The sequence below is a fragment of the Xylona heveae genome (genome assembly GCF_001619985.1).
Source record: "Xylona heveae TC161 unplaced genomic scaffold L228scaffold_8, whole genome shotgun sequence".
In the NCBI taxonomy this organism is placed as follows: Eukaryota; Fungi; Ascomycota; class Xylonomycetes; order Xylonales; family Xylonaceae; genus Xylona; species Xylona heveae.
Window position 1 is genome coordinate 314,715 of NW_017264200.1, and position 25,199 is coordinate 339,913.

General features: G+C 48.8%; 10 protein-coding genes across 10 annotated transcripts; 5 read left to right on the plus strand and 5 right to left on the minus strand.

Moving 5' to 3' along the window:
* Window positions 1–2,557: 2,557 nt before the first annotated feature.
* L228DRAFT_166124 (family A G protein-coupled receptor-like protein) lies at window positions 2,558–3,842 on the minus strand. The gene is made up of 2 exons (XM_018329430.1): window positions 3,602–3,842; window positions 2,558–3,508 (listed from the first exon to the last, which is right to left on the minus strand). The coding sequence occupies exons 1-2, from the start codon at window positions 3,725–3,727 to the stop codon at window positions 2,789–2,791; spliced, it is 846 nt and encodes a 281-aa protein (XP_018186643.1). The 5' UTR covers window positions 3,728–3,842; the 3' UTR covers window positions 2,558–2,788.
* Window positions 3,843–4,296: 454 nt separating this feature from the next.
* L228DRAFT_166122 (hypothetical protein) lies at window positions 4,297–5,930 on the minus strand. The gene is made up of 3 exons (XM_018329429.1): window positions 5,224–5,930; window positions 4,632–5,132; window positions 4,297–4,579 (listed from the first exon to the last, which is right to left on the minus strand). The coding sequence occupies exons 1-3, from the start codon at window positions 5,767–5,769 to the stop codon at window positions 4,346–4,348; spliced, it is 1,281 nt and encodes a 426-aa protein (XP_018186644.1). The 5' UTR covers window positions 5,770–5,930; the 3' UTR covers window positions 4,297–4,345.
* A 1,747-nt stretch (window positions 5,931–7,677) lies between these two features.
* On the plus strand, window positions 7,678–9,921 carry L228DRAFT_239971 (hypothetical protein; the record flags this gene model as incomplete). Its single annotated transcript, XM_018331194.1, has 1 exon — window positions 7,678–9,921. The coding sequence occupies one exon, from the start codon at window positions 7,678–7,680 to the stop codon at window positions 9,919–9,921; it is 2,244 nt and encodes a 747-aa protein (XP_018186645.1).
* Window positions 9,922–10,868: 947 nt separating this feature from the next.
* Window positions 10,869–13,714, minus strand: L228DRAFT_278254 (hypothetical protein). The gene is made up of 7 exons (XM_018335640.1): window positions 13,187–13,714; window positions 12,553–13,122; window positions 12,190–12,482; window positions 11,921–12,142; window positions 11,797–11,853; window positions 11,398–11,728; window positions 10,869–11,317 (listed from the first exon to the last, which is right to left on the minus strand). The coding sequence occupies exons 1-7, from the start codon at window positions 13,290–13,292 to the stop codon at window positions 11,037–11,039; spliced, it is 1,860 nt and encodes a 619-aa protein (XP_018186646.1). The 5' UTR covers window positions 13,293–13,714; the 3' UTR covers window positions 10,869–11,036.
* Window positions 13,715–13,843: 129 nt separating this feature from the next.
* On the plus strand, window positions 13,844–14,917 carry L228DRAFT_248855 (ribosomal protein L6). Its single transcript, XM_018332952.1, has 3 exons — window positions 13,844–14,165; window positions 14,225–14,338; window positions 14,402–14,917. The coding sequence occupies exons 1-3, from the start codon at window positions 13,889–13,891 to the stop codon at window positions 14,773–14,775; spliced, it is 765 nt and encodes a 254-aa protein (XP_018186647.1). The 5' UTR covers window positions 13,844–13,888; the 3' UTR covers window positions 14,776–14,917.
* Window positions 14,828–16,177, minus strand: L228DRAFT_248856 (3',5'-bisphosphate nucleotidase-like protein). Its single transcript, XM_018332953.1, has one exon. The coding sequence runs from the start codon at window positions 15,968–15,970 to the stop codon at window positions 14,903–14,905; it is 1,068 nt and encodes a 355-aa protein (XP_018186648.1). The 5' UTR covers window positions 15,971–16,177; the 3' UTR covers window positions 14,828–14,902.
* A 199-nt stretch (window positions 16,178–16,376) lies between these two features.
* L228DRAFT_284166 (zf-C3HC-domain-containing protein) lies at window positions 16,377–18,139 on the plus strand. Its single transcript, XM_018336199.1, has 3 exons — window positions 16,377–16,999; window positions 17,054–17,137; window positions 17,197–18,139. The coding sequence occupies exons 1-3, from the start codon at window positions 16,453–16,455 to the stop codon at window positions 18,027–18,029; spliced, it is 1,464 nt and encodes a 487-aa protein (XP_018186649.1). The 5' UTR covers window positions 16,377–16,452; the 3' UTR covers window positions 18,030–18,139.
* Window positions 18,140–18,373: 234 nt separating this feature from the next.
* Window positions 18,374–22,252, plus strand: L228DRAFT_284167 (hypothetical protein). The gene is made up of 3 exons (XM_018336200.1): window positions 18,374–19,687; window positions 19,740–21,629; window positions 21,687–22,252. The coding sequence occupies exons 1-3, from the start codon at window positions 18,401–18,403 to the stop codon at window positions 22,080–22,082; spliced, it is 3,573 nt and encodes a 1,190-aa protein (XP_018186650.1). The 5' UTR covers window positions 18,374–18,400; the 3' UTR covers window positions 22,083–22,252.
* Window positions 22,253–22,891: 639 nt separating this feature from the next.
* Window positions 22,892–24,061, plus strand: L228DRAFT_284168 (hypothetical protein). Its single transcript, XM_018336201.1, has 2 exons — window positions 22,892–23,508; window positions 23,584–24,061. Exons 1-2 carry the CDS (start codon window positions 23,185–23,187, stop codon window positions 23,737–23,739), a joined length of 480 nt encoding a protein of 159 aa, XP_018186651.1. The 5' UTR covers window positions 22,892–23,184; the 3' UTR covers window positions 23,740–24,061.
* On the minus strand, window positions 23,999–25,087 carry L228DRAFT_248860 (protein fmp52, mitochondrial precursor). The gene is made up of 2 exons (XM_018332954.1): window positions 24,912–25,087; window positions 23,999–24,809 (listed from the first exon to the last, which is right to left on the minus strand). The coding sequence occupies exons 1-2, from the start codon at window positions 24,948–24,950 to the stop codon at window positions 24,120–24,122; spliced, it is 729 nt and encodes a 242-aa protein (XP_018186652.1). The 5' UTR covers window positions 24,951–25,087; the 3' UTR covers window positions 23,999–24,119.
* Between the last annotated feature and the right edge of the window lie 112 nt (window positions 25,088–25,199).

A 25,199-nucleotide genomic window follows, 5' to 3' on the forward strand; every position in this document is an offset into this window, starting at 1 on the left:
GGAGGGGAAATCACCATGGGCAAAATGGACTCCAAATGGGCGAGAAGTCGAAAAGTCCCTGGGGGAGAAAATCTGGCCCACCGGGTGATCCACTCCTTGCCCACTGTGGCGTTGGGGGGGAGGTCTTGGTAGTCGTCTCTTGTCTTGCCCGTGCCCCAGTGAAGAAAATAATGAGCCTTGTCCGATCTGGTGGATCACTTGGGCTTGGCTGATTGTCTGCCGGGGGCTAAAGATACCGACCACGCAATCTGCCCAAGGTAACTGTACCGCTACGAGGGCTGGCGCTATACCCGTACCAGGTGTTCACTTAATTTACGCCCTGTTGGAGTCTGACAAAGTATGAGCGCGATCATAACTTGTGCTCACGAACACTGCTGCATAGTAAAGTAATGCAATTGCTCCGACTGAAAATTGCCCATGCCAGGATTTTCTCAATTCGATGCTTGCTGTACTGCTCATTGTACGAGTATTGTATTAAAGTTCGTCTCTTCAAGAAAAGCGATGCATTGATCAGCCAGAGGCTTTCCACGAGACGATCTTCATAGACAATACTCGCCACACCTGCTTGCGTGGCCGGCAATGAAGATCGTCCATCTCTCGGCCCATGGCGGCGGAAACGGAAAAAGAAGAGAGAAAGATATGATTTTTGGTTTTGAATCAGATCGTCGATCTGATCGCTGGGGGGGAAAAGAAAGGAAGAAGCACTTCTTTCTCTGGATGGGATGCCCTGAGCTCTCAGTTTTGCTCTCATTAGGATATTCGCATCTCGGTATCGGCATCCCTGCAGTTCGCTTGATATCGTGCAGCCCTCTCACGTCAAAAATGCCAGATGAGATCAGCTCCCGGACGCCGCTGACTATTTGGGAGGGAAGCCACTGATCCTTCCGACAGGCCATGACACTCTGAAACGAAGCGCCACACCTTTCTCGTCGATCTTTTGCCTCTTCTGATCAAGCATATCCAGTGTCTCACACTTTTTCTGTGCACGGGCAGCGCAAGGGTACCTGTACTTTAAACAAGTACCTGTACTCATCAACAGACTATCGGAGTACTCTCTTCACGTTGCATCAATCCTGGTCGCGGCAGTCAACTGTCAATCGTCATCTGAATGGTGTAGATGATTAATAATAACAAGAAACCGAGCACTCTTTGATGAGTTGTCCAAGATCATCATGATTGTTCGTCAATGCTCGTGTCAGCCAACATATTGAATGACTTTCAAATCGCATTAGATTCAGATCAGCTCGATTCATAAATAACTGCAGCTCATTGCGATTGTATAAGACAGTATTCCCAAACAAGGTACACATCTTCCAAAAAAATGTGTCGAAATGTTTTGCTATCAAAGACAATCACATATTTCCGCGGCATGGAGACAAAACAATAACTCGAAAGGTACAGAGGTACGGAGTAGTGCAATGTAAAAAGCAGCGGAGATGATTTGGGTTCAGTGTGCGACAAGATCCATTCAATCGCTTAGTAAGCACAACAGATGGACAAGTAAAAATATTCAAAGGGAAAAAAAATCGAGATAAAACGTACGTGTGCTTCGACTGTACCGGATCCGCTTGATGGGGAAAGTAACATCAACGTTTTCGAATTTGGCATTTGGAATCTAATGGAAATTTGAACGGGGGTATTCCCAGAGGGACGGGAACAAGTGGAGATTAATGCCTTTCTTTTGCCGGTGGAAAAGGTGATATGATTGGATGTTCGGAGCAGTTTCCGGCGCTTGCGGCTCGACAATGAAATGGACAGCTGCATCTCATTCGTTGTCGTCGCTAAAGAGAATTGTTGCAACGATCCAAACAGCGAGGCTAGATTATTGATTGCTTAGGCGCAAAGGGATCAATGACGTGAGCCTTGGTCCACGGTGGAGCACTGGAGCGTTGTCGACCCAGCAGTGGTTTCCAACGCCACACTCACAAGCCTCGGCCCATCCACCATTATTTACTTCGTACTACCTACACTCAATAGAATTCTAAGGCTCTCTTTGCCTACCTACCTACCTTATACTCGACCCAACTATCGATTGGCACACAATCATGGAAGATGCATATAATCTAGGTACCCAAAGTATATCAAGATTTCCCCGCGTGGATGTCCAATACGGCTTGATTCGTCTCATTATCCGTTGCTGCATGATGTGGCGTACATTTACCGCCACGGGCAAAGTGAGCCGGTGCTTATTGACGGGCGAAAAACGCGCCCTCACAAGCATCCAGCTGGACGACCGTGTCATTTTTCATGGAGAAGATGGAAGCGCTAACACTAGAGAAGCATATACTCCATTGTTTCTCATCTTCTCGTTGCTGGTAAAGCTATAATGCAAATGCAGTTGGACAAGAAGAAAAACCAATAGGATGATAACAGAAGAATATGGTGCATACTAATCTTTAGGTTCAATACAAGTTCTAACATCATCAGGTCCAGGCACCGCGGATGTTTTCCGCCTCAAGTTGGCTCGTCTTCTTTTGCATTATATTTCCGCACTTTGAATTGATTACAACGATTCATGTCTTCAGGAAGGGCAAGAGCAAGAGCAATTAACAAATGTATAGATGAAATGTGTTGGAAAATACATAGGATGATATGAAAATGCCGAACGGACAAAAAAAAAAAAAAGAGAAGCTAAGAAAGTCTGAGAGAGAGCGAGTAATTACTCAAGTAGATGGGACGAGGAAGAAAAAATGCCCAAGGCATGCAATCTAGTACCAAAAATCCCATCTCTACCCAGCAAATGGGAAAACAAGCACGTCGCAAGCACGGCTTCTGAAAAAGCCTTTGATCAAGGATCTCCAGGGGAAGTCTGGGGAGCTTCCTTGTAGGCGGGGTTGTTCTCTCGGCTGGGACGACTGTCGCTGAACGCAATGTTCAACTTGCGAAAATCCCAATTGCGGGAGAAGAACAAGAACCCGAAGCTGAGGCCCGGGACCATGAGCACGTCGAGGACGCCGAAGAAGACATGGCCACTGGTGACGCCGATGATGTTGCCGCCATCCGTCAGCCCAAAAGCGATTGGGTAAAGCACCCACAGGACATTCAACCAGACGGAAAGGATGAGATAGTCGCGGTCCACGGCCAACAGGGCCGCGGCTTCCCGGCTCTCATTGATAGTGCTCATGGCGAGGATGAGCCAGGCGAAAGTGCCAAAGGCGAAGAAACCCCACTTGTAGCTTGTGGTCGTGTACGCGGCCACGAGGTAGGTGATGACCCAGAACCACGCGCAAACAATGTTGGTGACAATAGTGGTCCAGGAAACGCCGGACACGAGACCGAGTGCCAGGGCGAGCGAAGGGAAGGCGACGACCCAGTTGACGTATTTGGCCCAGAACATTTGGCGGACAAGTCCGTTACCGACATGATCGACCTGCTTCACTGCACTCCAACCAAGATCGGAAGCCTGGGCGAAATACGTGGTGGCGCCGACTAGGAGGACCAAGGTGAACAGGTAGTGGAAAACTCTCTCGCTCTCTTTGCTGGTGAAGGAGAAGGATAAAAGGACAATCTAACAGAACTCGTGGTGTTAGTGGATTGGCCTGAAGCTGGGAAAATTGAAGACAATTCAGTCCCCCAATGAAGGGAGAAAGGGGGAACGTACCAAGGACAGGCAATAGATGGCCATGACGGCCCAGAGCCAGTCCGACCCATGCAAGGACAGAGCTTCATCAACCCCCGTTATGGGATTGACATTGAGCGCATCGTTTCCTCGCTCGAAAAGAATCATGGTCAAATGCTCAATGTCACGTGGATCTCGTATATATTGGCCTCGTTATATGGCCCGTAAATATTCGAAGACCTTGGAGGGGAAAAAGAAAACAGCTGGGCAGTTGAAGGATCAAGCCAGGTAGCGGAGAGCTGCCCTCCTTATAAGTAGGGCACCACTTACAAGTTCAGCCGCTGGAGATACAATGAAAGGGTCCTGGGCATGTGGGAAGTCGGAGATTGGCGCAAGAGATGGTGGACCAAGATGGCATCCATGGTCGCTTTCTCTCCCTTCTCCATCCAGGATTAAGATTATTATCAATCATTGCATGCGACGGGATTCATAGTTGCCCCGATGCCTGCTCGGGGGGATTGTTTCTTGTGAGTGTAGAACTGTGGCTTTGTGCTGCAGCCAAACGGTTTCAATCTATTTCTCCGAATTGTTTCTCCGAATCTTTATCGCCATATTTATCCGATATATTTATCCGATCAGTTTATCCGATAGTTTATCCGAGGCTGACCTTCAGGTGGCCGAATTCTTAAAGCTCCCTCGGGGACGTCAAATGCAAGCTTGACGGCTAGAGGAATGTCGGTTATTCAGGCTACGATGATATGGGCAGCCAGAGCTGAGGGTGGACCTCTACTCGTTTGGAGTGGCTCCCTCGACACTATGACGATATAGCTCCTTGGTTTTATCGATGCATGACCGCGGTAGCAGATCCAAGTAGCTTTGCTCGTGATTGTTAATGTTCTTCAACTCACCGAAGAGGTGAAAGAACTCCTGGAGACGCCGTTGGAAAGATTTGCCTGTGTGCATATTGTCGTAGAGGAACTCGGCGCAGAGGAAGAGGGGAATGGGCATCAACGGATGTATCTAGACGAAAAGCCATCAGCATACCATGGCTTGCTGGGAGAATATAGCTTACCTTGGAGGAGGGTAGATCGCGCAGCGTTACAGCAAGATGGACTATAGTGGCGGAAGCGTCCAAAGCTCGATTTTGATAGTAGAACACGTCGCTATCTCCCTGCGATGAGTCGATAGGTGATCCCACCGACTCCACCATGGCTTTGCAGAAGTATACAACGGTGGCTTGGCCCAGGATATTGGCAAACAGAAGCAGAGGTTCAAATACTTCGGTGGGTGACGGATAGCATTGAGACAAGACTTGAAGCCGGGTCGTTAAGAGGCTTTCTAATGACCTACGCTGCTCGGGGCTGTCCGATTCCATGTCACCGTACGCTTTGGAAATGTGATACCGTTGGCTCTGAAGCAGGCTACGCCCGCCAAGTGTCGCCAAGATCAGGCACTCATTGAACGAAGACCGTCCTTGAAGATTAGGCTCTGTCATGGCTTCAGATAGGAGTGGTCCTAGCTCTTCGCGCCCGCTCTGGAAGGCTGCATCTGGAGCTGGCAGTCTGGTGCATATCTGTGATTGATTCATCCCAAGGGGTCATCAGTTAGCCCGGCATTCGTCACTCGCTTTCGCCTACTTGGCAGGTGGCATTTTTTCCCCTTACCATGTGCTCGTTCAGCGTGATGGGCCAGTCGCCGCGCATGCTCATGACATGATCAAGGAAGTAAGCCATCCAGAACACCCGGCGCCTCTCCTCAACCTCGATGAAGTCACCGCACTGGGGAGAGGAGGGGCCATATTTGTCAACAGGACGGTCGATTTCATGAAACCGCAAGGCCTGCACTACTCGGAATGCCCGACCAGCGCTCATCCATGCCTGTCGATGATAGGTCCGCATCGACTCGAACGTTGCGATCAGCACCCACGCCTGGGCCACTTCGGTGCCTACGCTGCCATGCTCATCGCCGTCGACATTCAGAGACTCGAGAATCTGCTTGGTCTCCTGGTAGAGTGGCTCAATCATTTCGCGGAACTGAGCGGACATTAGCGCGGCCAGCGCCCACGTAGCATACTGCAAGCATTTCTGCGACGCCGTTTTGTCGCTGGATTTGGCCCATGACAAGTACCGCCGCTGGTGTAGAATGGGGATCGAAGCATGCACCCGGTCCATGTAGAGCTGGCCTCTGGCAGAGAAGGTGTCAGCACTCATGTAGGATTCCCTTACTCTCTCAAGGAGTTTTACAGTTCCTCCTGCACGACATCCAATGGAGGAAGCAGAGGGTTGTGGACAGGCAATGACCGTAAACTAGTGACTGATGCCACTGCAGGTGGGGAGCAATCAGGCGTCAAGACCTCAGGATCCCCCGCCGTGTCTGGCATATCCACTGACAATGCTGAAGGTGTTGGCCTGTGGCTGCCTGGGAAGACGTCCTGGCCTCGTTGTTGGGTCGCCAATAGCGTCTCCAGGTGCGCAATTCGATTCCTTAGAGCCTTCAGGTGGCCTTTCTTAGGTCCTCGAGCACCCCTCTCCGTCACTTCACAGGCGATACCGGTCTCTTGACAGATGCCGCATCGAGGCTGGCGCCCATCGCAGCGCAGCTTGCGGCGTCGGCACTCGTCACATGCGGTACTTGTGCACTGGCGACCTTGAGTTGCACGTAGCGGCGACCTCCCGTCAGTGTCAGTGTTGAATTCCATGGCAGTGAAGTATCTCGGAGATATGACGGATAATCTGTTTCGCAGCTGGGGTATGGTGGGGAAAGAGTGGGCGAGGACACAAGCATGGGGGAGAGCAAAAAGGCTAATTGTCGGCCCAGCACCGGATTAATATCAGAATTACACAATTATAAGTATAATACTCGGGATTTTTCGGTGCATATTGCGATAAGCTGTTTTATCCAGTGCTATGGTGTTTGTAAGCAGCAGAATGCTAGTTAATTAGAATACCAAGTACTCACGAACCAGGGTCGGTGGCTGTTGCTTACCCTGCAGCCCCTGCCGGGGTCTTTGTGCCTTACAAGTTAGTGGACTTTCGGTTAAAGTTCCCACTGTTGAGCTAACGAGTGGGAGGTTTCTTTGGCAAGCTTCGAGGTATCTCTGTTCACGAGAGAGCGGTAAAATTCAGAAGAAGGCAAACGGAAAAACTATGGGAGAAAATAAAACGCAGTGGGTTCAGCTAAAGCCATCCCCCATAATCGGGTAGTACGTCGGTTATCAATATACAGGCTCCTCCCCTACTAGCCATTAATTACCAGCCATCCTTAGCTATTATTTATTGCTCGAAACCCATATCCTTCAGTATAGCTTATGTTTAGGCTGCCTTGTCCTTTACCAGTGCCTGCTCCACACTACCTCCGTCAACGAAGTTAACCTACTAAGATCCTTTAATCAAGCAAGAAATTCTACGAATAACTTCCTTACCTTTCTAGCAATCCAGAAACAAGCCAAGGAAATCATATGGCCGTGATGCTGATACATGACAGCATGGCTGGACCATGAGAAAAATGTGATCAGGTTGCTTGTGAAATATTAGATCATATTGATACCTGAGAAGTATGCAAGTTTATTCAATATGATAACATCAATTATTTATAAATTTCCTCTCTAGTTTTTTTAACGTGAGTGACAAGAAGAGCATGACATTTGGACTACTAAGATAGATACGAATAACAATCACAATCAAGGACGATTGACGGATTAGGTTGTGGAAGACGTCGTTCCGCCTTTGATAATGGGGAAGGATCTAGCGAAAGGGTCCGGCTAGACATACCCTACGCTGCTCACTATCAACTCGCTCGTCCAACTAGAATGAGCCTAAATCGTCTTGTTTGACATCAGTGGAACTATTGGAGACAACATTTCCCTACGGCTGCATTTGAACCGCACTGGACTTGTCCTTTTCTCGGTGCATTCGTGTCACCTCTCACCGCATCTTTTTTTCCCTGCGCGGAGTAATTCGATTTGCTCGTCTGTCCTGCCCCAGCAGGAAAATCCCTGGCCAGCAAAAGTCGACTTGCAGTGGGTCGACTTCGGCCGCCACCCCTGACAGTTCTCGTTTCGAGAAGAATAATGATCGAGGCTCTTTCGATCGTCTTCGGTCTCACCACGACGAAACCAGATGGCGGTCTCGCGGACACCATCGACGATTCCTGTCCCTGATATGCGGACCATGGACATGCCGCGAGAGCTACGCCTGCTTGTGGCCTCGACCGGCTCGACCGCGGTGGGCTTTGCCGAACGTCTCTTTCCTCAACTCTTGCAGCAACCACACGTGGTTGTCGAGGGGTTGGTTGACTCGGAGTTATGGAAAGATAGTACGATATTGCATGATTACACCATCACCTCGAACACCCAATACGAGCATGTGTCGTCGCGCGAGCAGTACGTCCGCAACCTTGCATTGCAGCGAAAGGCGGCCAGCCTGAGCGAATGGGCCGATTTATTAGTTCTCGCCCCCATAGATGCAGATACACTTTCCAAAATGCTTCATGGCATGGCCGATACGCTGTTACTGGATCTCTTGCGGAATTGGGATGTATCGAAGAAGATTCTGCTTGTGCCCGGCATGTCCGTCACCGCCTGGGAAAACCCAATGACCAAGAAGCAACTGAACAAAATTCGTCGCAAATGGAACTGGATTCGGGTTCTGCAACCACTTTTGTACCGCTTTCGAAAGGGAGTCGACTTGGAAATGCTCGACTGGAACTGCCTGGACGACCTCGCCGACACGATTCGGAACCAAGTTGATCTGATGACAATTGGCCAAGAAGTGGACATGACCATGGGGAGCGTGTCGGAAAACTACCAGGGCCGTAATGCGCGGCCAAAGAGTACTTCCATCAAGCTTCCGCCCGAAATATGGACCATGGTGTTTGAGTATCATGGCGACTGGGAGCTCGCCAAAGCCCTGGGCGTTTACACGACGCTACCAACACCTCCAGAGTGGCAACGACATGGTCATTTGGATAAAAGTCAAACGTACATGAGAGAGCTTGAATCTACTATTCTTACCGGATCGGTATCCGACGTTGCTAACAAGCTTCGGTCATGCGAGCCGCCTGTCTACCTGTCGCGGCTATGCGTGAAGCTAATCATCAAATTTGGCCTAACAAATCTTCTATCCTACCTAGAGAGCAATCACAAGGATCTATTTTGGGCAACATTCGGACATACCCTCCTACCTACTAAAGCCAGCGCGGCATTTGGGCGTGTAGAAATTCTCGAATGGTGGCGAACGTCGCCGTCATTCCTTACGAAAGAATACACCTCTGAGGCGATTGACGGCGCCAGCAAAGCAGGCTTTGTCCACGTTCTGGACTGGTGGAGAAAGTCTGGTCTCCCACTACGCTACACTGAGGCGGCACTCGAACAAGCCAGTTCCAAGGGACACATTGACGTGCTAGAATGGTGGAAGAGCGCGTCCATGCACGAGGGCAGCTGCTCCACTGACGTCGAGAACGTAAAGCACACTCTGACCGGATCGAACGCTGCCGGAGGGCCCAACCTTGACCGCAGTTCCAGCGGATATCCAATTCCCACTTCTCGCCGCGGCAGCCACCTCTTAACGCCTCCAAAACATTCTCCCTCATCATCATCATCATCATCTCCCATCCGCGATCCCCACTCTCTAGCATTCTATTCTTCCGCGCCTACAATCAAGCCCTCCATCTCGTCTTCTCCATCTGCTTCTTCCTGCCCACCCTCGACCGCCTCCGCTTTCTCCTTCCCGCCGATCCCGCCCGCCATCCAAACCAAATACCACACTCGAATTTCTACCGCCACCTCCTCTTCCCACAACAACAACCCTCTCTCTTCCGACCGACCCAACTCTACCCCTCCTTGCTTCCCAACCGTCTCCTTCTCTCCCTCCCACACCGACCCCCACCACACTGATACCTTCTCCGCCCCCTCCTCCTCCTCTTCTTCTTCCTCATCATCATCATCCCCGCTCCACCTAAAAGTCGGCCGCTCCATCTGTTTCGCCGCACAAGCTGGCCAAACCAGCGCCGTCAAATGGTGGGACGAGTCGGGTATCCCCTACTCGCACGAAGAAACCGTCGCCAAGATCGCCTCCACGCACGGCCACGTCGCCGTCCTGGTCCTCTGGAAATCCCTCAAAGCCGAGAAAATGATCTACGATAACCAAGTCCTCGTCGGCCCTACCAAAAACGGCCATGCCAACGTCCTCGAGTGGTGGAAACGCTCGGGCTTCAGAGTCGAGTACAAGACGTGCGATATCGAGGAGGCCCTCGAAGATTCCCTCGGTGGCAAAGGCGAAGAAGAGGTCCGCGTCTGGTGGGCCCGCAATGGACTCAATTTGGGCGTCGGCACGAGCGAGTGGATGAAGGTCAAGGTTTTGTGATTTTCTCACATTCTGTTTTTTCCCCCCCTCTTTCATTCTTTAATTTACTTTTCTGACTTGTTTTCTTTTCTTTCTTTTCTTTCTTTCTTTTTTTTCTTTCTTTTTTTTCTATTTTTCTTTTCATATTTTTTTTTGGATCATTTACTTTTCTTTCATTCTTCCTTCTTTTTTGTGTCAATTTCTTTAATCGGAGTCTCGAAATCCCTGTTGAGTTGTCGGAGGATAAAAGTTCCCCTGTAGCGAAGGCGCATCGGATGTAGCGCGTATTCCTCACGATTTCTTACTATCTAGGTACTTGCATTATTATCATTTTACTCGCAGCATAGCATAGCATGGCATGGCAATGGTTGGACATGGACACGGGACACGGGCAGGTGCGATATCGGGGAGTTACCGGGACCAGTGTCGCACCTTTTTATTTCAATTGTAAGCGGAGTTACCTGGAAAAGAAAAACACAAATCAAAAACGGAGCGACAGCCCCATGGTATGATAGGCGCAGTGTATATTTATATTTTCTTTCTTTTTTTTTTGTCGATTGAGAAAAGTGAAAAGTATATAATTTAACAAAAAGAAAATGCTTTCCAGTGTTGAATATTTCAGTCTTTTCCGCTTGAGTGAAATTATCGGTAAAGGCTGGGTTGTTGTCAGTCACGGTGTGTCAATATGTGTCAATATGTATCGACTGTCAATGATTAATTTATGGCACGTGGGTAGTATTTGGGTTGTTGAAGCTTAGTGTGAGGGTAAGATTTTGTTTGTCATTGGGAGTAATAGTAGTGGCATATATTTGCGATAGCAGTAATTTTTGAGAGCTCAGGTCTTCAATGAAGCAAAAAAGAAATCAACTAGATTTGCCGTGCCAAAAAAATAAGAAGCCACTAGAGAGGAACAAAAAGGAAAAAGAGAAGTAAGCTGCAAAAATTGAAGAGAAAGGAGACCGAGATGTGGCGCCATTTCAAAGCACGGGAGTCCCAAAAGATCAAGCAGAGATAAGTTAAGCAAAAAAGAGAATATCAGAAGAAAGCCAAGATTGCCAGTCGAGGGGTATGCTAACAAGAAGGCAGCAAGTGAGGAAATGTCGCAATTTCAAAGACCCCGGATATCAAAAAATATTTTAAGTAGCTGTTTCACCTCCTTCGTTCGGTGACTTTGGCTTTTCTTCGGAACGGACAGAGTCGATTTTTGGACGATTATAAAAGAGGATATAGATGATGATGATAATGGCTGTAGCCACTATCACCACGCCCAGAATATAAAGCAAGAAAACTAGCCGAGGGCCGTGGGCAAGATGACTGTCCTGTATTCCTTCGAGGCTGGTAGTGTTAAGTTGAGATTGCGCCGGCTGTCCAAGCTTCACTAAGGGGTGATATAACGCTTTGCCGGCAGAAAAAGCGCCTGAGGAATGAGTCAGCCGCTTCATGAGCGCAAAGAAAGAGCCAGATATTGGAAAAATATATTGATCTTCTGGGACTCACCAACAGTGATGGCTATTGCTCCAGCAGTTCTCCGGCTGAAAAGAGCAAAGCCTATTGTGACCATCATCAACCAGCTCCATCGGCCTCCAGTGCCAGATAGTCCCGAGAAAAGCCCCAGTTCGCTGACACGGGCCGATGTCTCTTCGACAGTAGATTGCAGGCTCTTTGCGGCGGCATTCACTTGGGAGAGAAGGGATTGCGCGAGTAGGATGTCTGAACGAAGGGACTCGCCAAGCTGGTTTTGGGTCTCCGCTTGTTGACTCTGTGCAGCGTGAAAAGAGATTGCTTTGGCTTCAAGCTGCTCAAATGCCTTGTTTAACGTTTCAATGCGCTGTTCAGAGCGCAGTATTAGAGAAGTATGATGGATCAAGGAGACTGGGGATAGCGTGCGCCACGTACCCCGTCCAAAGAATTTTGCCGTTCATGCATTACGGATACCAAATCATTGGAGACTTTCTGATACAATGTATTTGTCAATCCCAACCTCGGAAAGTTTTGGAAACTAATGAGTGGATGCTCGTACCAAATGAGATTGTATATCTCCAATGACGCTCAAGAGTCCCTGCATTTCAGCGTCTTTGATCACTACTAGTGTTTCTTGGAGACCCGATATCAACTCGTGGCTTGTAGTCAGATCCTCAGATTGACTCTTTGCAAACTCGGAACTGTGAGATTTTGCATCTTCAAAAACCTGAGCAAAATTTCCACGCAGCTGCTGGATATCCTTGACAGAAGCCTGAATATTCTATCGATGATTAGTAACGCTGGGCAAATTCGGAGGAAAGTCCCTACACTTTTCATGTGCTGGAGCTCTTGGGTAACCGCCTCTCCAGCGGATGTGGCCTGCTTCCTAAATACCAAGATGATGTCTCCCATATCATTGACTAATTGTTTAAAGAAGCTCTGGCTCCACAGCTTGGTTGCTTCCATATCCTGAACAATTGACTTTTGGAATGCCTTGACAATCTCTGCGAATGCTTTCTGATCATGAATCTCAGCTTTGGAGACTTTGAGAGTTTTCGAGAGCGCGCCGTTGATTTCAGAAGCCACTCCTGCCATAGTCCGGTGAATTTCCAGCAGCTCATCTTGATTTATATTTGAAGTCAGCGGGGAGTTCTAGAGTATCCAATGCTCTGAGTGCGGCTGATAGCCCACCTTTCTCGACCTCAGCCCGTGCTGCCTGACACATGATGACTGCATTCTGTCTGCTATTGCTGTAGCTCATCCACCATTGTGGTCGTGATTCCAGGCTCTTTAAACACTGGCTTAGGCCATTCTCGACGGCGCTGTCAAATTCTTCTTCGCCGGTATCGCCTTTCCTCTGCTTCGTCAATGAGTGCATCAATCTTCTCAAATGTGGCTTTTGCTTCTCGCCCTTTTGAGGGACCAAGGGCGAGCACTGAGTCGGTACTGGGGCACCAGCTCCTTGGAGCTCACATATAGCAAGCCGAGCGGCATAGATCTCTTTGATGTTCTCCAAAGTGATCGGAGTGGGGTTAGCTTTTGCTAAAGTTCCAGGACCCTTCACTGATCCGTCAAATTCCCTACAAGAAACCAAAAGGTGTGCGGTTGCGAGCTTATAGCAGGATGTTGATTCCTGAATGGAAGCAATCAGCTTCAAAGCTTCGGAGAAGATCTCCGTCTCGCTCCCAGCAGGGTCTGAGATGATCATTGCCAAGTCATGCTCTCTCAGGCTTGTTGAAGATGCCTTGATAGGGTTCCTGTCTGTTTACCAGATACTGAGACATCTTTTGCAATTTGAGAAGCGGTGGATTTGACATGGACTTACCACTTATCACTTTCAGCGCTCCTAGGCAAAAGGCCAATTGGCCACAATACCCTAAAAGGAGAAGAATCACAAGCAAAGGATATTTTGGATAGTTGAAGATATACATTGTGTAAGGAGATGAATCCGTATGAGAGAATTATAGATTAGAATTTAAAGTATATGACATGGATATAATGTGGATTGGTGATGGGAAAAGACCAAGGAAGGCTGAAAGGCTAGGTGCACGATGAATGACGCATGCAAAAAAAAAAACAGGAAAAAGAGAATTCGATGTAACAGAATACGCGTCTTGACTGAGATTTGGTGGCATATGCATGGGATTTAGAAATCCGTGGGCCACACACTTTGAGACAAGTGAGAGCTCCGTTAGTTACAAGGAAGTCAGATATGATAGGGAAGCAATTCAACTTCAGTACGCAGTCAAGGAATTCAGCATACATGATGCTAATTTAAAAGCATACGGAGTATGCGGAATTCAATACAAAACATACTTGGAATTGATGCCCGTGGCGGAGTGTACGCGACATCAAAAATCACAGCAATTGCAGTTCTCAGCTTTGGGCCGAATTCCCAGCTGGAAAACTGTTGCTCACGTGACCACGTGGCCCGTGCACCAATTGTCGCCGGTGTTGCAGATTCGACGAACATCACGAAATAATCAAGGGAGCTGGGGCATCAATTGATACCTTCACCTCGCCCAAAATGTTTGCGATATCAAGGCGGAGCTGCCTCCGTGAGGTGCTATCTGCATCGACTGTCTCTGTTTCTCCGCCGCCTTTTCTCCTACCTGCTTTTCAAAGCGCCCCCAGCAGCCGGTCGTTTACCTCGTCCTCACCATGCATGTCGCAGGTTGGAAGGACCCCAATTTCACTGCCGCCCGGCGTTTCAGTTACAATCTTCGAGCCACCGGTCCCCAAGGCGAAGACGCGGGTTTTGCGGACGGAACCAGAAACAAAGGTAGAGATTGAGGGTCCATTGGGTATGCAGATAGTAAAATCTTCCCCAGCTTTCTAGAAGATTACTGAACGACTGCTATAGGCAAAGTGAGCATGACGCTGCCCTCGTTCATCAATCTGGAGCAGGACCTTCAGGCGAGAAAGGCTCTCATTAGAGTACAAGATTCCAGTATTCGACACCAGCGCGAGATGTGGGGTAGGTAGACTCTTCGTTTTAAGCCCTTAAAAATGGATCGCAACTTACCCTTTGACTTAATAGGTACCACGCGCGCGTACCTTCAAAACCATATTCTCGGCGTTTCGGAAGGCCATACTGCTATTTTGCGTCTTGTCGGAGTTGGATACCGTGCATCAGTCGAGCCTTCTGCGGTGACCGTTTCTCCCGAATACGAGGGCCAGCAATTTGTCTCTCTCAAGGTCGGATTCTCTCACCCTGTTGAGTTGGGAGTACCAAAGGGCGTGACAGCAAGCACGCCGCAGCCTACACGCATTCTGCTCGAGGGACCAGACAAGGAAATAGTCAATGAGTTCGCGGCAAATATTAGGGCGTGGAGAAGACCGGAGCCTTACAAGGGCAAGGGCATTTTCGTCAATGGAGAGACGATCAAGCTCAAGGCGAAAAAGATTAAATAGATAACGGCAGCATTTTGGCCCAGGGTAGGTTGGGTCTTCGATTTTTGTACAATAGTCTCCTGTGTGTAATTTACTTTTATTTTTCTGCTCTGGGATTGTAGAGCGGCTAAATTTAGATCAAACATATCTATTTGGCTCCCAGTACAGCCATAACGGCGTCCAAGACCTGGCCGTGAATCGCTTTGGGCGCGGCAACAACACCCTTGTTGTCACGCAAAGTTCGTCCTTTGCTAAAATCTAACCTTAAGCCATTTGCATCAGTCACTTGACCACCAGCCTCACGAACAACCAGATCGCCAGCAGCATGGTCCCAGATCTTCTCCTGGTAGTCCTTCTTTACAGGGAGACGCAAGTAGAGATCACCTGCTCCGCGGGCAATTGAGCCATACTTTGCCTGAGAGTCCATCCGGACACTCGGCTTCGTGATACCGAGGCGCTGGGCGATCTGGGATTGCTCGTCATGCGAGGAGTGACCAGCCTCTACGCTCTCGCAAAAGGTAGCCTGAGTAATGTCCGTGACAGGCTTCATAGAAATGGGATGACCAGGCTGGAGAGCGCCCCGGCTCAACGGTCGGCCCGTAGCGCCTTTGCCAGCAACGGCGCTGAAGATGACACCCTTGCCTGCATCATCTGTTTGGTCCTTGCCGTCTTCGGCAGATAGCGACAGAGAGTCATCTACAGGCAGGTTCGGGCATCCGAGAACGCCTACCTTCACCTCACCGTCTACCATAAGGGCAAGACAAACCGCGTATTGGCCACCACGGAGGAAACCCTTGGTGCCATCGATAGGGTCAAGTGCCCAGATTCTTCCCTTCGCACCACCGGCACTGTTTCCCGCATCGATAGCACTCAGCATGTCCTCGACCGTCTGGATGGGGCCGCCAAGCTCTTTCTCGGCGGCATCATCCTCAAGGCGCGCGACCTTGACTTGGTCCCAAATCTGCGATCTCAGATCATCATTCTCTCGTAGCGTAGCAGCCTCCTCTTCTCCAACAACCTCGTCGTCAGGGAAGTTCTTCTTGATGGCCTGAACGATCAAAGCCTGTGCGCCAAAATCACCAATGGTCACCGGAGACTTGTCATCTTTGGAAGCAGTGCCTTTGGCCTTGTCGTGGAAAACCTTTTTCGTAAGAAGAGTCGCTCGTTGCACTGCAAGTTGCGCAACGTGCAGTTCCTTTGCGTATGGCGAAGCCATGCTTGCTGATGTGTTGAGGTACCTGGTGGTGAAGCGGGGCGTTAAATGCCCGAACAAAAGGGAAAGACGGAGGCTCGGAAAGATGATACCAGCCAGAATTGCAATCAACAAAATGGCAAAGCAGTACAAAGAAAATTGAAATGGAGCTCGACGAGTTTGAGAATTCACGAGCCGCATAAAAAGTAATGGATGAGAGTATAAACCACAAGTTTCAGCACCCGTAGGAGGATGTTGCTCTTTAGCTGCGGTATCGGTACCGGATAATCCATTAACTCTGCAGGGGTATCGGCAAAACAATTTGCCGTCACTGACTTGATCGTCGGGAAACTCCGAGACCCTTGCCTATTCAACCATTGGTTCATTGTGCTTCAGCTCGAGCTTGTACTCTACTACAGTACGCGCTGGGCGCGAAGACATTACAACCCGTTGGCTCCTCAATCACCACCTTGCCTTTGCTCACAGCTTCAGCAAGGCATTGCACAATGTCATATTCGCTGGTCACATCGAAACGGAAGTTTCACAAAATTCTAGACTCTTTAACCAATAGCCCAACGGCGAAACATCAAACTCGTCCGGATCAGGATGGGTCGCGTTCTACGGTTGCAGAAGAAATTGGAACACCATTGAAGAGGCGTCGAATAGATGTAGTTTCAACAAGATATTCTCTGGCCAGACTACGGTCAAATACCGAGCGGACGGCTTTCGCGAAACCTGGACTTCCTGCGGACAAAGATCGGATAGAAAGAACTACTTCGACACTCCCCAACTATGCTCCCTGGGATCGCGGACAGTTTCTAGAACGACTTGAAACATATAGACATGTGGATAAATGGTCACCAAAACCTCCTAAAGTGAACGAGGTTGAATGGGCCAGAAGGGGCTGGCGATGTGTTGGGAAGGAACGGGTTGGATGCGTTGGTGGCTGTGAACGTCAGCTGCTTTTGAAGCTGGAGTCTTCAAGGGAAGAGGCTGAGCCACAGATATCAGAGTCTAACGATGAAGTAGAGGAAAGTTGGGACACTGGAGTTGGTAGGTTACTGCTGTGCAGTTGAAAGTATCAAAAAGATTCTAACCGAGTTACAGAGGAGAGGATCATTGATCGCTATGCTAGAATGATAGTTGATGAACATGATGCGTCTTGCTTATGGAAGAAACGTGGCTGTGATGGTAAATTTTGGCCCAGATAGTGAATAACCTGGTGTAGAAGCTGACTTCGTACGTTACAGATAAGATTTATCGTCTACCGCTGGCTCAGTCCACAGCTGCTCTCGCAGCAGTCCGGACACGTTACGAGTCATTGCTTAATGTTTCTGAAGAATTGCCGAAAAATTTGCGGCTTCCAGCTGAGCTGGATGCTGATATTCTTCTTCGACATTATCCTGCTGACCTTTGCATGAAATCGGCTGCCGAAGTAGCAAATTCAGAAAAGGCAAAGCCAGCGAATAGCCAGGTTAACAAGAGTGCTTTGGTTCTTTCCATGTTCGGCTGGCGCGCCGAGGATGGACAACCCAAGGGACTTGCTACTTGTGAAGCTTGCTTCCGACGGCTAGGGCTCTGGTTGTTCAAAGAAGCTCCAGTGACCGAGAGCGATGAAGTGGACGAAACGAGTCAGCTCAACGTCATTCAAGAGCATAGATATTTTTGTCCATGGGTCAACGCTGAATCTCAGTGTGGTTCCGGTCCTGTCAAGGGCAGCACTAATCGACCTCAACCGGGATGGCAAATACTGTTGCAAGTGATCAAAAACGCCCAACACTTCCGAGCTGAAAGTCAAGAATTGGCCCCTACAGAGCCTGAAACTGAGATTATTGCCGCGGAGGATGACGCAAGTGAAACTCAGAGCATCGTCAGCACAATAGCTTCCGAAGTCAATGATGACCGTAGTGCCCGCGATGCGAAGGACAAAGAGCGCTGGACAAAACTGCGGCAACTGAAGAGAATGTTTGATATTAGGAAACAAAAAAAGCCCAGAAAAGGCATCGACAATGCTCGAGATCCAAAGTCAATTGCCACCATTTCAGGCCCATCAAGCAGAGCATCAAGCATCACACGTCTTTGAACGCAAATTATGTTTTGTCATTTTCTTGGTCATGATTTCCTAGTTAAGCGTCTAAAGCGATTTCATTTGCCTATTTGCTCCTAATTCCACGTAGTTCTTTATAGGACTGTAATAAATAAGTTTTTTTGATCTTGCTCGAAATGATTACACGAGTCTTATGAATGTGCATGTGGTGGAGGTTTATAGGGCTGACGGATAAGCACAGGCCCGGCGTGATTTGGGAGGGTCCCTCGCTGGTTGCCAATGGCAACAGGACTGCGGTTTAGTGATTAACGCCTCCTTCTATAATCCGCGGAAAACGCCGTCATAATCGTCTTGCTTTGTTGCTTCCAACGCCCGCTGCAAACGCCCATGGGAACAGGTGTTAAAAGATGGCAAGAAGTAACGATCAATATGGGCTACCTCACCGACCTCTCAACACTTTGAACAGAGATCGAGGGTCAAATGATGGTACGAAAACGCCGTCTCGACTATCTCATCAGCAAGGCTCGGGGTATCAAACACCTTCACTACCGGATCGATCCTCCCCTTGGACTGAAGAAACTCGATATAGTCCTCAACTTGGTGATTCGAGTTCCCTTTTTTCAGACTCTATTGCATCTTCGGCCGTGAAAGAGATTCCACATGTCGACTTGACGACAACGCCACAAAATCTTCCGCCCAGACCCAAACCCAAACCCGTCAGCCGCGCGACCTCTGAGACACCAAGCGTTGTATCCGTGGACTCAACCGAGTCTTTTGCCTCGACTGCCAGCGACTTCTCCACACTGTTTCCAACGGGCTCGCGGCCAGGAAATAACGGGATGGTGACGGAAAGAGAACCCCCACGGCCAACGACACAAGCTGCCAATACTTCAAGCCTACTCAATAACAAGCCTCAGCTGGCCGGCGGCAAACCAGAATTTGGAATACCAAGTCCGTTGCGAAACTCTCTTCATTCAAAGGTCTTCAATCAGCCAAAACCCTTTCAGAGACGCCCTGAGCATCACCGTCCCCCGCCTTCGCAGGGCCCCAAGAGTACGCTTCCAGGTCAAGACCCTAGATCTCGAATTTCTCCCAAGTATGCTGCCCCTGATGGCAGGGGATCAGAATCGATAATCCGGCCGGGGACGAATAGGACAGCCAGTTCGAAGCCTATTGCTCCGCCTACTTTTGCCTCGATGGGTGGAGAAGACTCGCCGTTCATGGTGAAGGATCCTAGAGTGAAGCCCAAAAATATCATCGATCTTACTGGTAGCACAGATGAATTCAATCCTGATGCTTGTCTTTACAGCAACAAGTTTGGCTCTGAAGACCCATATGCCTATGTGGACACTGCTAAGGCAAACGAGAATATAAAGGCATTGCTGGAAGGAGCTTTCGAGGATGAGGATGACGGAAAAGCGGCAAACCAGTCTGCGAGAAGAAAGAAACTAAACCAGGCTGCTGACAGCCTTGCCGACCAGCTTCAGGGACTAAGCGTGAAGGGCCAAGAAAATGATGAGCCCGATGGGGCTGAAGACGACGAGGAAAACGAAGAAAATGAAGCGACCGTCGAAGGATTGGATGTCCAGCTCTTGCCACATCAGGTTAAGGGCGTGAGTTGGATGAAGAATAAGGAAATTGGATCTGCCAAGAAGAATGGAATTCTACCTAAAGGCGGAATTCTGGCTGATGATGTACGGAGTTCACTTATGGTATGATGAGTTGAAGCTAACAATTGACTTTTAGATGGGTCTGGGAAAGACTATACAATCGATTGCCCTGATTTTATCTAATCCTAGACCAGAACCTCTACCCTCCGAAAATGATAAACAGCCTCACAAATCAGTTGATAAGGGAACTCTGGTGGTGGCACCTCTTGCTTTGATCAAGCAATGGGAAGAGGAAATAGAAAAGCGCGTTCTCCCTTCCCACAAGCTTCGCGTGTGCCTTCATCATGGGCCCCAACGGACAAAGTACTATCAAGACTTGAAAAAGTATGACGTCGTGATTACTACTTACAACATCCTGGTCTCTGAACATGGTGGTTCTGATGGAGCTTGCTTTGGTGTTAAGTGGCATCGAGTTATCCTTGATGAGGCCCACACAATCAAAAACCGAAATGCAAAAGCGACACAAGCATGCTACGCGTTGAGAGCAGACTACAGGTGGTGTCTCACAGGCACCCCTATGCAGAATAACTTGGAAGAACTCCAGAGTCTAATTAAATTTCTGAGAATCAAGCCCTATGATGATCTTAGCATCTGGAAAGATCAAATTCAACGGCCGATGAAAAACGGGCGCGGTGGTGTTGCCATTAAACGGCTGCAATTTTTCCTTATGGCATTCATGAAACGACGAACTAAAGATATACTGAAGCAAGAAGGGGCCCTTAACCCCGGCGGTAAACCAAGTCAAAAAAAAACAACCAAGACTGGATTCAAAATTACGAAGCGACAAATTGAAAAAGTGGAAGTGGACTTTTCTCCCGAGGAGCGCCGATTGTATGATCGATTGGAGGAGAGAGCCGACAGTAGTCTTGAGAAGTTGTTACAAGGCGAAAAGGTCAATTATGCAAGCGCCTTGGTTTTACTTCTGCGACTTCGCCAGGCTTGCAATCACCCTGAGCTCCTAGGGAAAAGTATCTCGAAAGATAAAGATGCGCTTTCCACAAGCAACCCCGCGCCTGCTCAGACCCCCCGGAAGCAACGAACACCCGATAACCAAGACGTCGATGACATTGCCAACCTCCTCGGAGGTCTCAGTGTCGCCGTAAAACGATGTGATATTTGCCAGCTTGAACTGAAATCTTCCGAAGTGTCTCAAGGCTCGGTCCGATGCGCCGCATGCGAGGAAGATCTTGCTGTTCATTCTGGCAAGAAGAGCAAGAAGTTGAGGGGTCATTTACGAAGAACCACGCTTGAAAGCCATAACCCTGATGACTCGCCCCTTCGCCGTGTCAACGCGAAGAAACAGAAAGATAAAGCGCACCAACGAAGACAAAAATTGCAGGTACTCGATAGCGACGATGAGGAAGAGGATGGCGACTGGCTTGTGCCCGAAGGCCAGCGTGAATCCCTTCGACTAGGAAAAGCAGGTGGAACTGATGATGAAGACGCAGAAGGTGGGGGCGATTGGATCGGATCTGAAGACTCTTCAACTGAAGAAAGCGGCGATGATGAAAGCGATGCTGATGGAGATTCGGGTAAAAGACGAAGGGGCCAGCTCAAGCACCATCAAAAATCCGCCCAGCAACCCGCGTCCGACAGCGATGAAGGATCTGACAGCGACAGTGAGGTCTCGGCCAGTGATGATGAAAAGCAGTCATCTCCTGGCGCTTCCGCCAAGATTCGAAGTCTCATTCACATCCTTCATCGCGAGTGCGACGAGCACAAGTTTATCGTCTTTTCTCAATTCACTTCCATGCTGGATGTACTAGAACCATTTCTTAGGGAGGAGGGTATCGTCTTCACACGTTACGATGGTAGTATGAGGAATGATATGCGAGAAATGAGCTTGGACAGATTGCGGAATGATCGGAGGACACGCGTTCTTCTCTGCAGTCTGAAATGCGGTTCCTTGGGTTTGAACCTTACTGCTGCCACCAGAGTTGTCATCTTGGAACCTTTCTGGAATCCAGTAAGTCATTAACAACCTATGGATTTAAGGCGAACCAATGCTGACAGAAGAAAAAAGTTTATAGAAGAGCAGGCCATTGACCGTGTTCATCGTCTTACTCAGACCATTGATGTTATTGTCTACAAGATTACTGTCAAGGACACTGTTGAGGAAAGAATTCTCGAGCTGCAGGAAAAGAAGAGGGAGCTTGCAAATGCGGCAATTGAAGGCAAGGCGGTTGGTAACTTGGACATGAGGGACATTATGCGACTCTTCGGACGCGATGCCGAGCGCCATCATGTCGTAGATTCCAAGGCGACAATTGGCACGCCGGTGAGGGTCCTCAGCCCTACCAAGGAGAACGGCCGCTATCCCGTTCCAGACACAAGCACACAAGCCAAGAGACTCTTCCCGGCAAAGATGGAGAAGCCGAAGAGTATGCAGGAGCACTCAGTTTTCGGTAGGCGCTGGTAAGTTGGTTGGACATAAGGTGGAGCCATGAACGGCAATTCCATACCCGGAAGTTATTACTGTTTATGCGGAGCTGGAGTTAGGTTATGGGTATTAGATACTGGGAGCAGGCATCATTTACAGAAAGCCTTTGTTTGTATTCAATGGGGAGGGGTGCTTTCTTATACTAGCCTTTCAATATGTTTCAATTATTGTTGATCAATATTCTCTCTAAGACGTCAAGTGATTATACTGATCGTCTTATGTTGTAATTCACCAAATCATGGTTATGGCGGTGAAAGCGGTACAAATGGCGTGACGGGGCGCCTTAACCGAAGTATAACTGATTCTGTCTTAGCTCTTTAAAAGACGGGGAACCCGCCCCTCGCCAGGCCGGGAACTTTCTCCGCATTTTCGGGTATTCTGGGTTAAAGAACTTTAGTTCATCCCCTTCCCCTCTTGTCCCCCAGTGTTTTCCCTCATGACGTAGTGTATACGGCATGTCGCGCCCTGTCCTTCCGGTACTTGAAAGGATGTTTAGGAACAAAACAGATATCTTTTGATTCCGTACTTTGAAACAAGTGTATAGATCAAGTACTTCAACATGATTTTAGAATAGTATTGAACGCATCTCGGTCGAATCAATTCGTCGTGAATTGTCACGATCAAATCGCTGGAAAAGTGCTCGTACAGGTAACCAGCTTGCTTACCTCTCTTCTGTATGAAACTTGTTTCCGTCAGTTGTAAGGTCACTACAGTATAAATCCTTGGCAGTATAGCTGTGACATTCAGTCCACCAGACGGTAACAGGACTGTTCCCCTCGCCCCAGACACTCAAGCTACATCCGGTTCTCACCTGTCGCTGTCGCTGTCCCTGACACTGTCATTTCCCTAACTGGCAAAGCACCCTAGTAATTGTGCAGCGCAGATTTGGTACCATTACAAGCCCAATCGAAATCGGAGTGTCTTGTGTCTTTTCTGTAGCACCATACCACGCTTTCCCCAACAAAAACTGGGAGACTTTCATTGAGCTGCTTGACGATACTTACTTTTTACACAAATTACGATACTCAAACTTCAGCTCTTGTGATCTCTAATCATCCATCAAGAATCAAATAACGCAACCATGTTTTCGCGCTCATCAGCAGCAGCGACGCGAAACCTAGCTGTTGTCAATGGTAGCCTTTACCGCCTCCGCCAAACATGCCCGCGAGGCACACGAATCGCTTTGGTCCGCGGCCTGTCTCAATCACAGACGCAATCCCTTTCCAGCTCAGCAATTCTGTCGGCTCGCAAAGATGCACAGGATAAGGATAGCCTGAAGCCCGAACCGACCGAGTATTCAAAGAGTGGATCCGATGCGCAGGCTGCGCAGACAGAGGAAGCAGCCTTTGATCCACAGAAAACAAGTCCTGAGACGGAAAAGGGGACCGCAGGCTCGGAAGCTAATGTATGTTTTTTTTGGACTGCGTTCAATTCAATATATTCCAGTATTCGTGACCTTTCTGACTCTACTCTGTTGCAGGATTCGAATCCGCTTGAAGTCAGTCCTGCAAACCAAGAAGTATCGAAGCCTCGAGGAAGCACCGAAGGTGGGCCCGAAGGATCAGCGCCTGGTGGGCGCGAGAGAGCCAGTGGAGGCGGATCACCTAAAAAGCATGGAAAGACGCCTGCATCATGAATGAGCACTATTGGGGTCCGAAAAAGGGCACTGATGATGCGAGTGTTCTTTTCTTCTGGTATCCCTGGTCGATTTGATGAAGCAATGAACATTCCAATGCATGTCTTATGTGGCTTCATGGCGTAACCTATACGAACAGAGAAAATATCACTGCATGGCCATGCGTGACGCGAGGACTTTTTCCTTAATTGAACATGCTTTTAATCATTTGCATTTGAAACACAGCAACTGATAATGAATTTTTATCAAATATATATGTGAACTCCTCTCATAAAATTAACCCAGGTATCAATACATGCACACAACATCGAAAGCACAGCCTAAATATGGACAGAATGTAACCTCCCAAAGTTCAACTGCTTCTCCCGACCCTCTTTAACTTACTCTGCTGCAGGCGTTTTGACATCCCACTCGGTCCTTCCCAATCGCACGATATCAGCCTGCTTCAATACCCACACCTTCTCCTTGCCCTCGGGAATTCGCCCCTCCTTGCACGACAGACCAGCCGCCACCGCAGCTTGAGCAATAACATTGGCATCCTGTGCCCATCCGTCTTTCAGCCAAGTCGTATTCAGCGCCCCCAAGCAGTTCGCGACCCCGCGCATAATCGCCTCTGGGGGTCTACTTTCGTTGCGTTTTCCTACAATCAAGCCTGGTCGCAGAATAACCGTATGCTCAAACCCCAGCGCTGTCACGGCATCTTCTAATTCGCCTTTCATACGCATATACTCGAACCGCGACGTCGCACTTGCGCTGGCGGAAGACATGAGCACATATGTCTTAATTCCGGCGTCTTTGGCTGCCTTGGCCATCGCAAGGTTCAGGTCATAGTCGATCTTGCGCTGGCCGGCAACACTGCCAGCGCTACCGCGTGTCGTGCCCAGAGTCGAGAAGAAAATGTCTGGTGTGGGTTGGATGGATTCCAGAGCCGAAGGCCAGTCGTCGGTAGACGATGGCACGACAGGGTGAAGTTTGGAAGAGGATGCTGAGGTGGATGGGGCTTTGCGAGAAATGGTCGATACAGACGAAAAGGCTGGATGAGAGAGAAGCGTCTCAAGCACGAGGGAGCCCTAGAAAAGGTCAGCTGGTGCTGTTATCGCGAAAAGGTGCAGCGTTGGGATTGAAATTGTTGGTTGAAACAAGGTTTCATTCTTGGGAGGGGAGTAGCGTACAGTTAAACCGGTGCTGCCCACTGTTGCCGCAGATGCCATTTTGACCAAATTGAGGCCAGATATTTGAATTGTTAGTATATAGAAGAGATGGTGATAGAGTATATATGGGTTTTTGAGCTGTTTTGTTGTTAGGAGATGATGTAACCTACCTAACGCACATGATTTGATCCAAATTGAGCTTATTGATAAGATGGAATTGATGAATATCAGATAAGATGATCGTATCATTATCCGCCACCTTTCGTTGCCTAATTAGTCATCTGGGGATTTTCTCATCGTCTTGTCTGA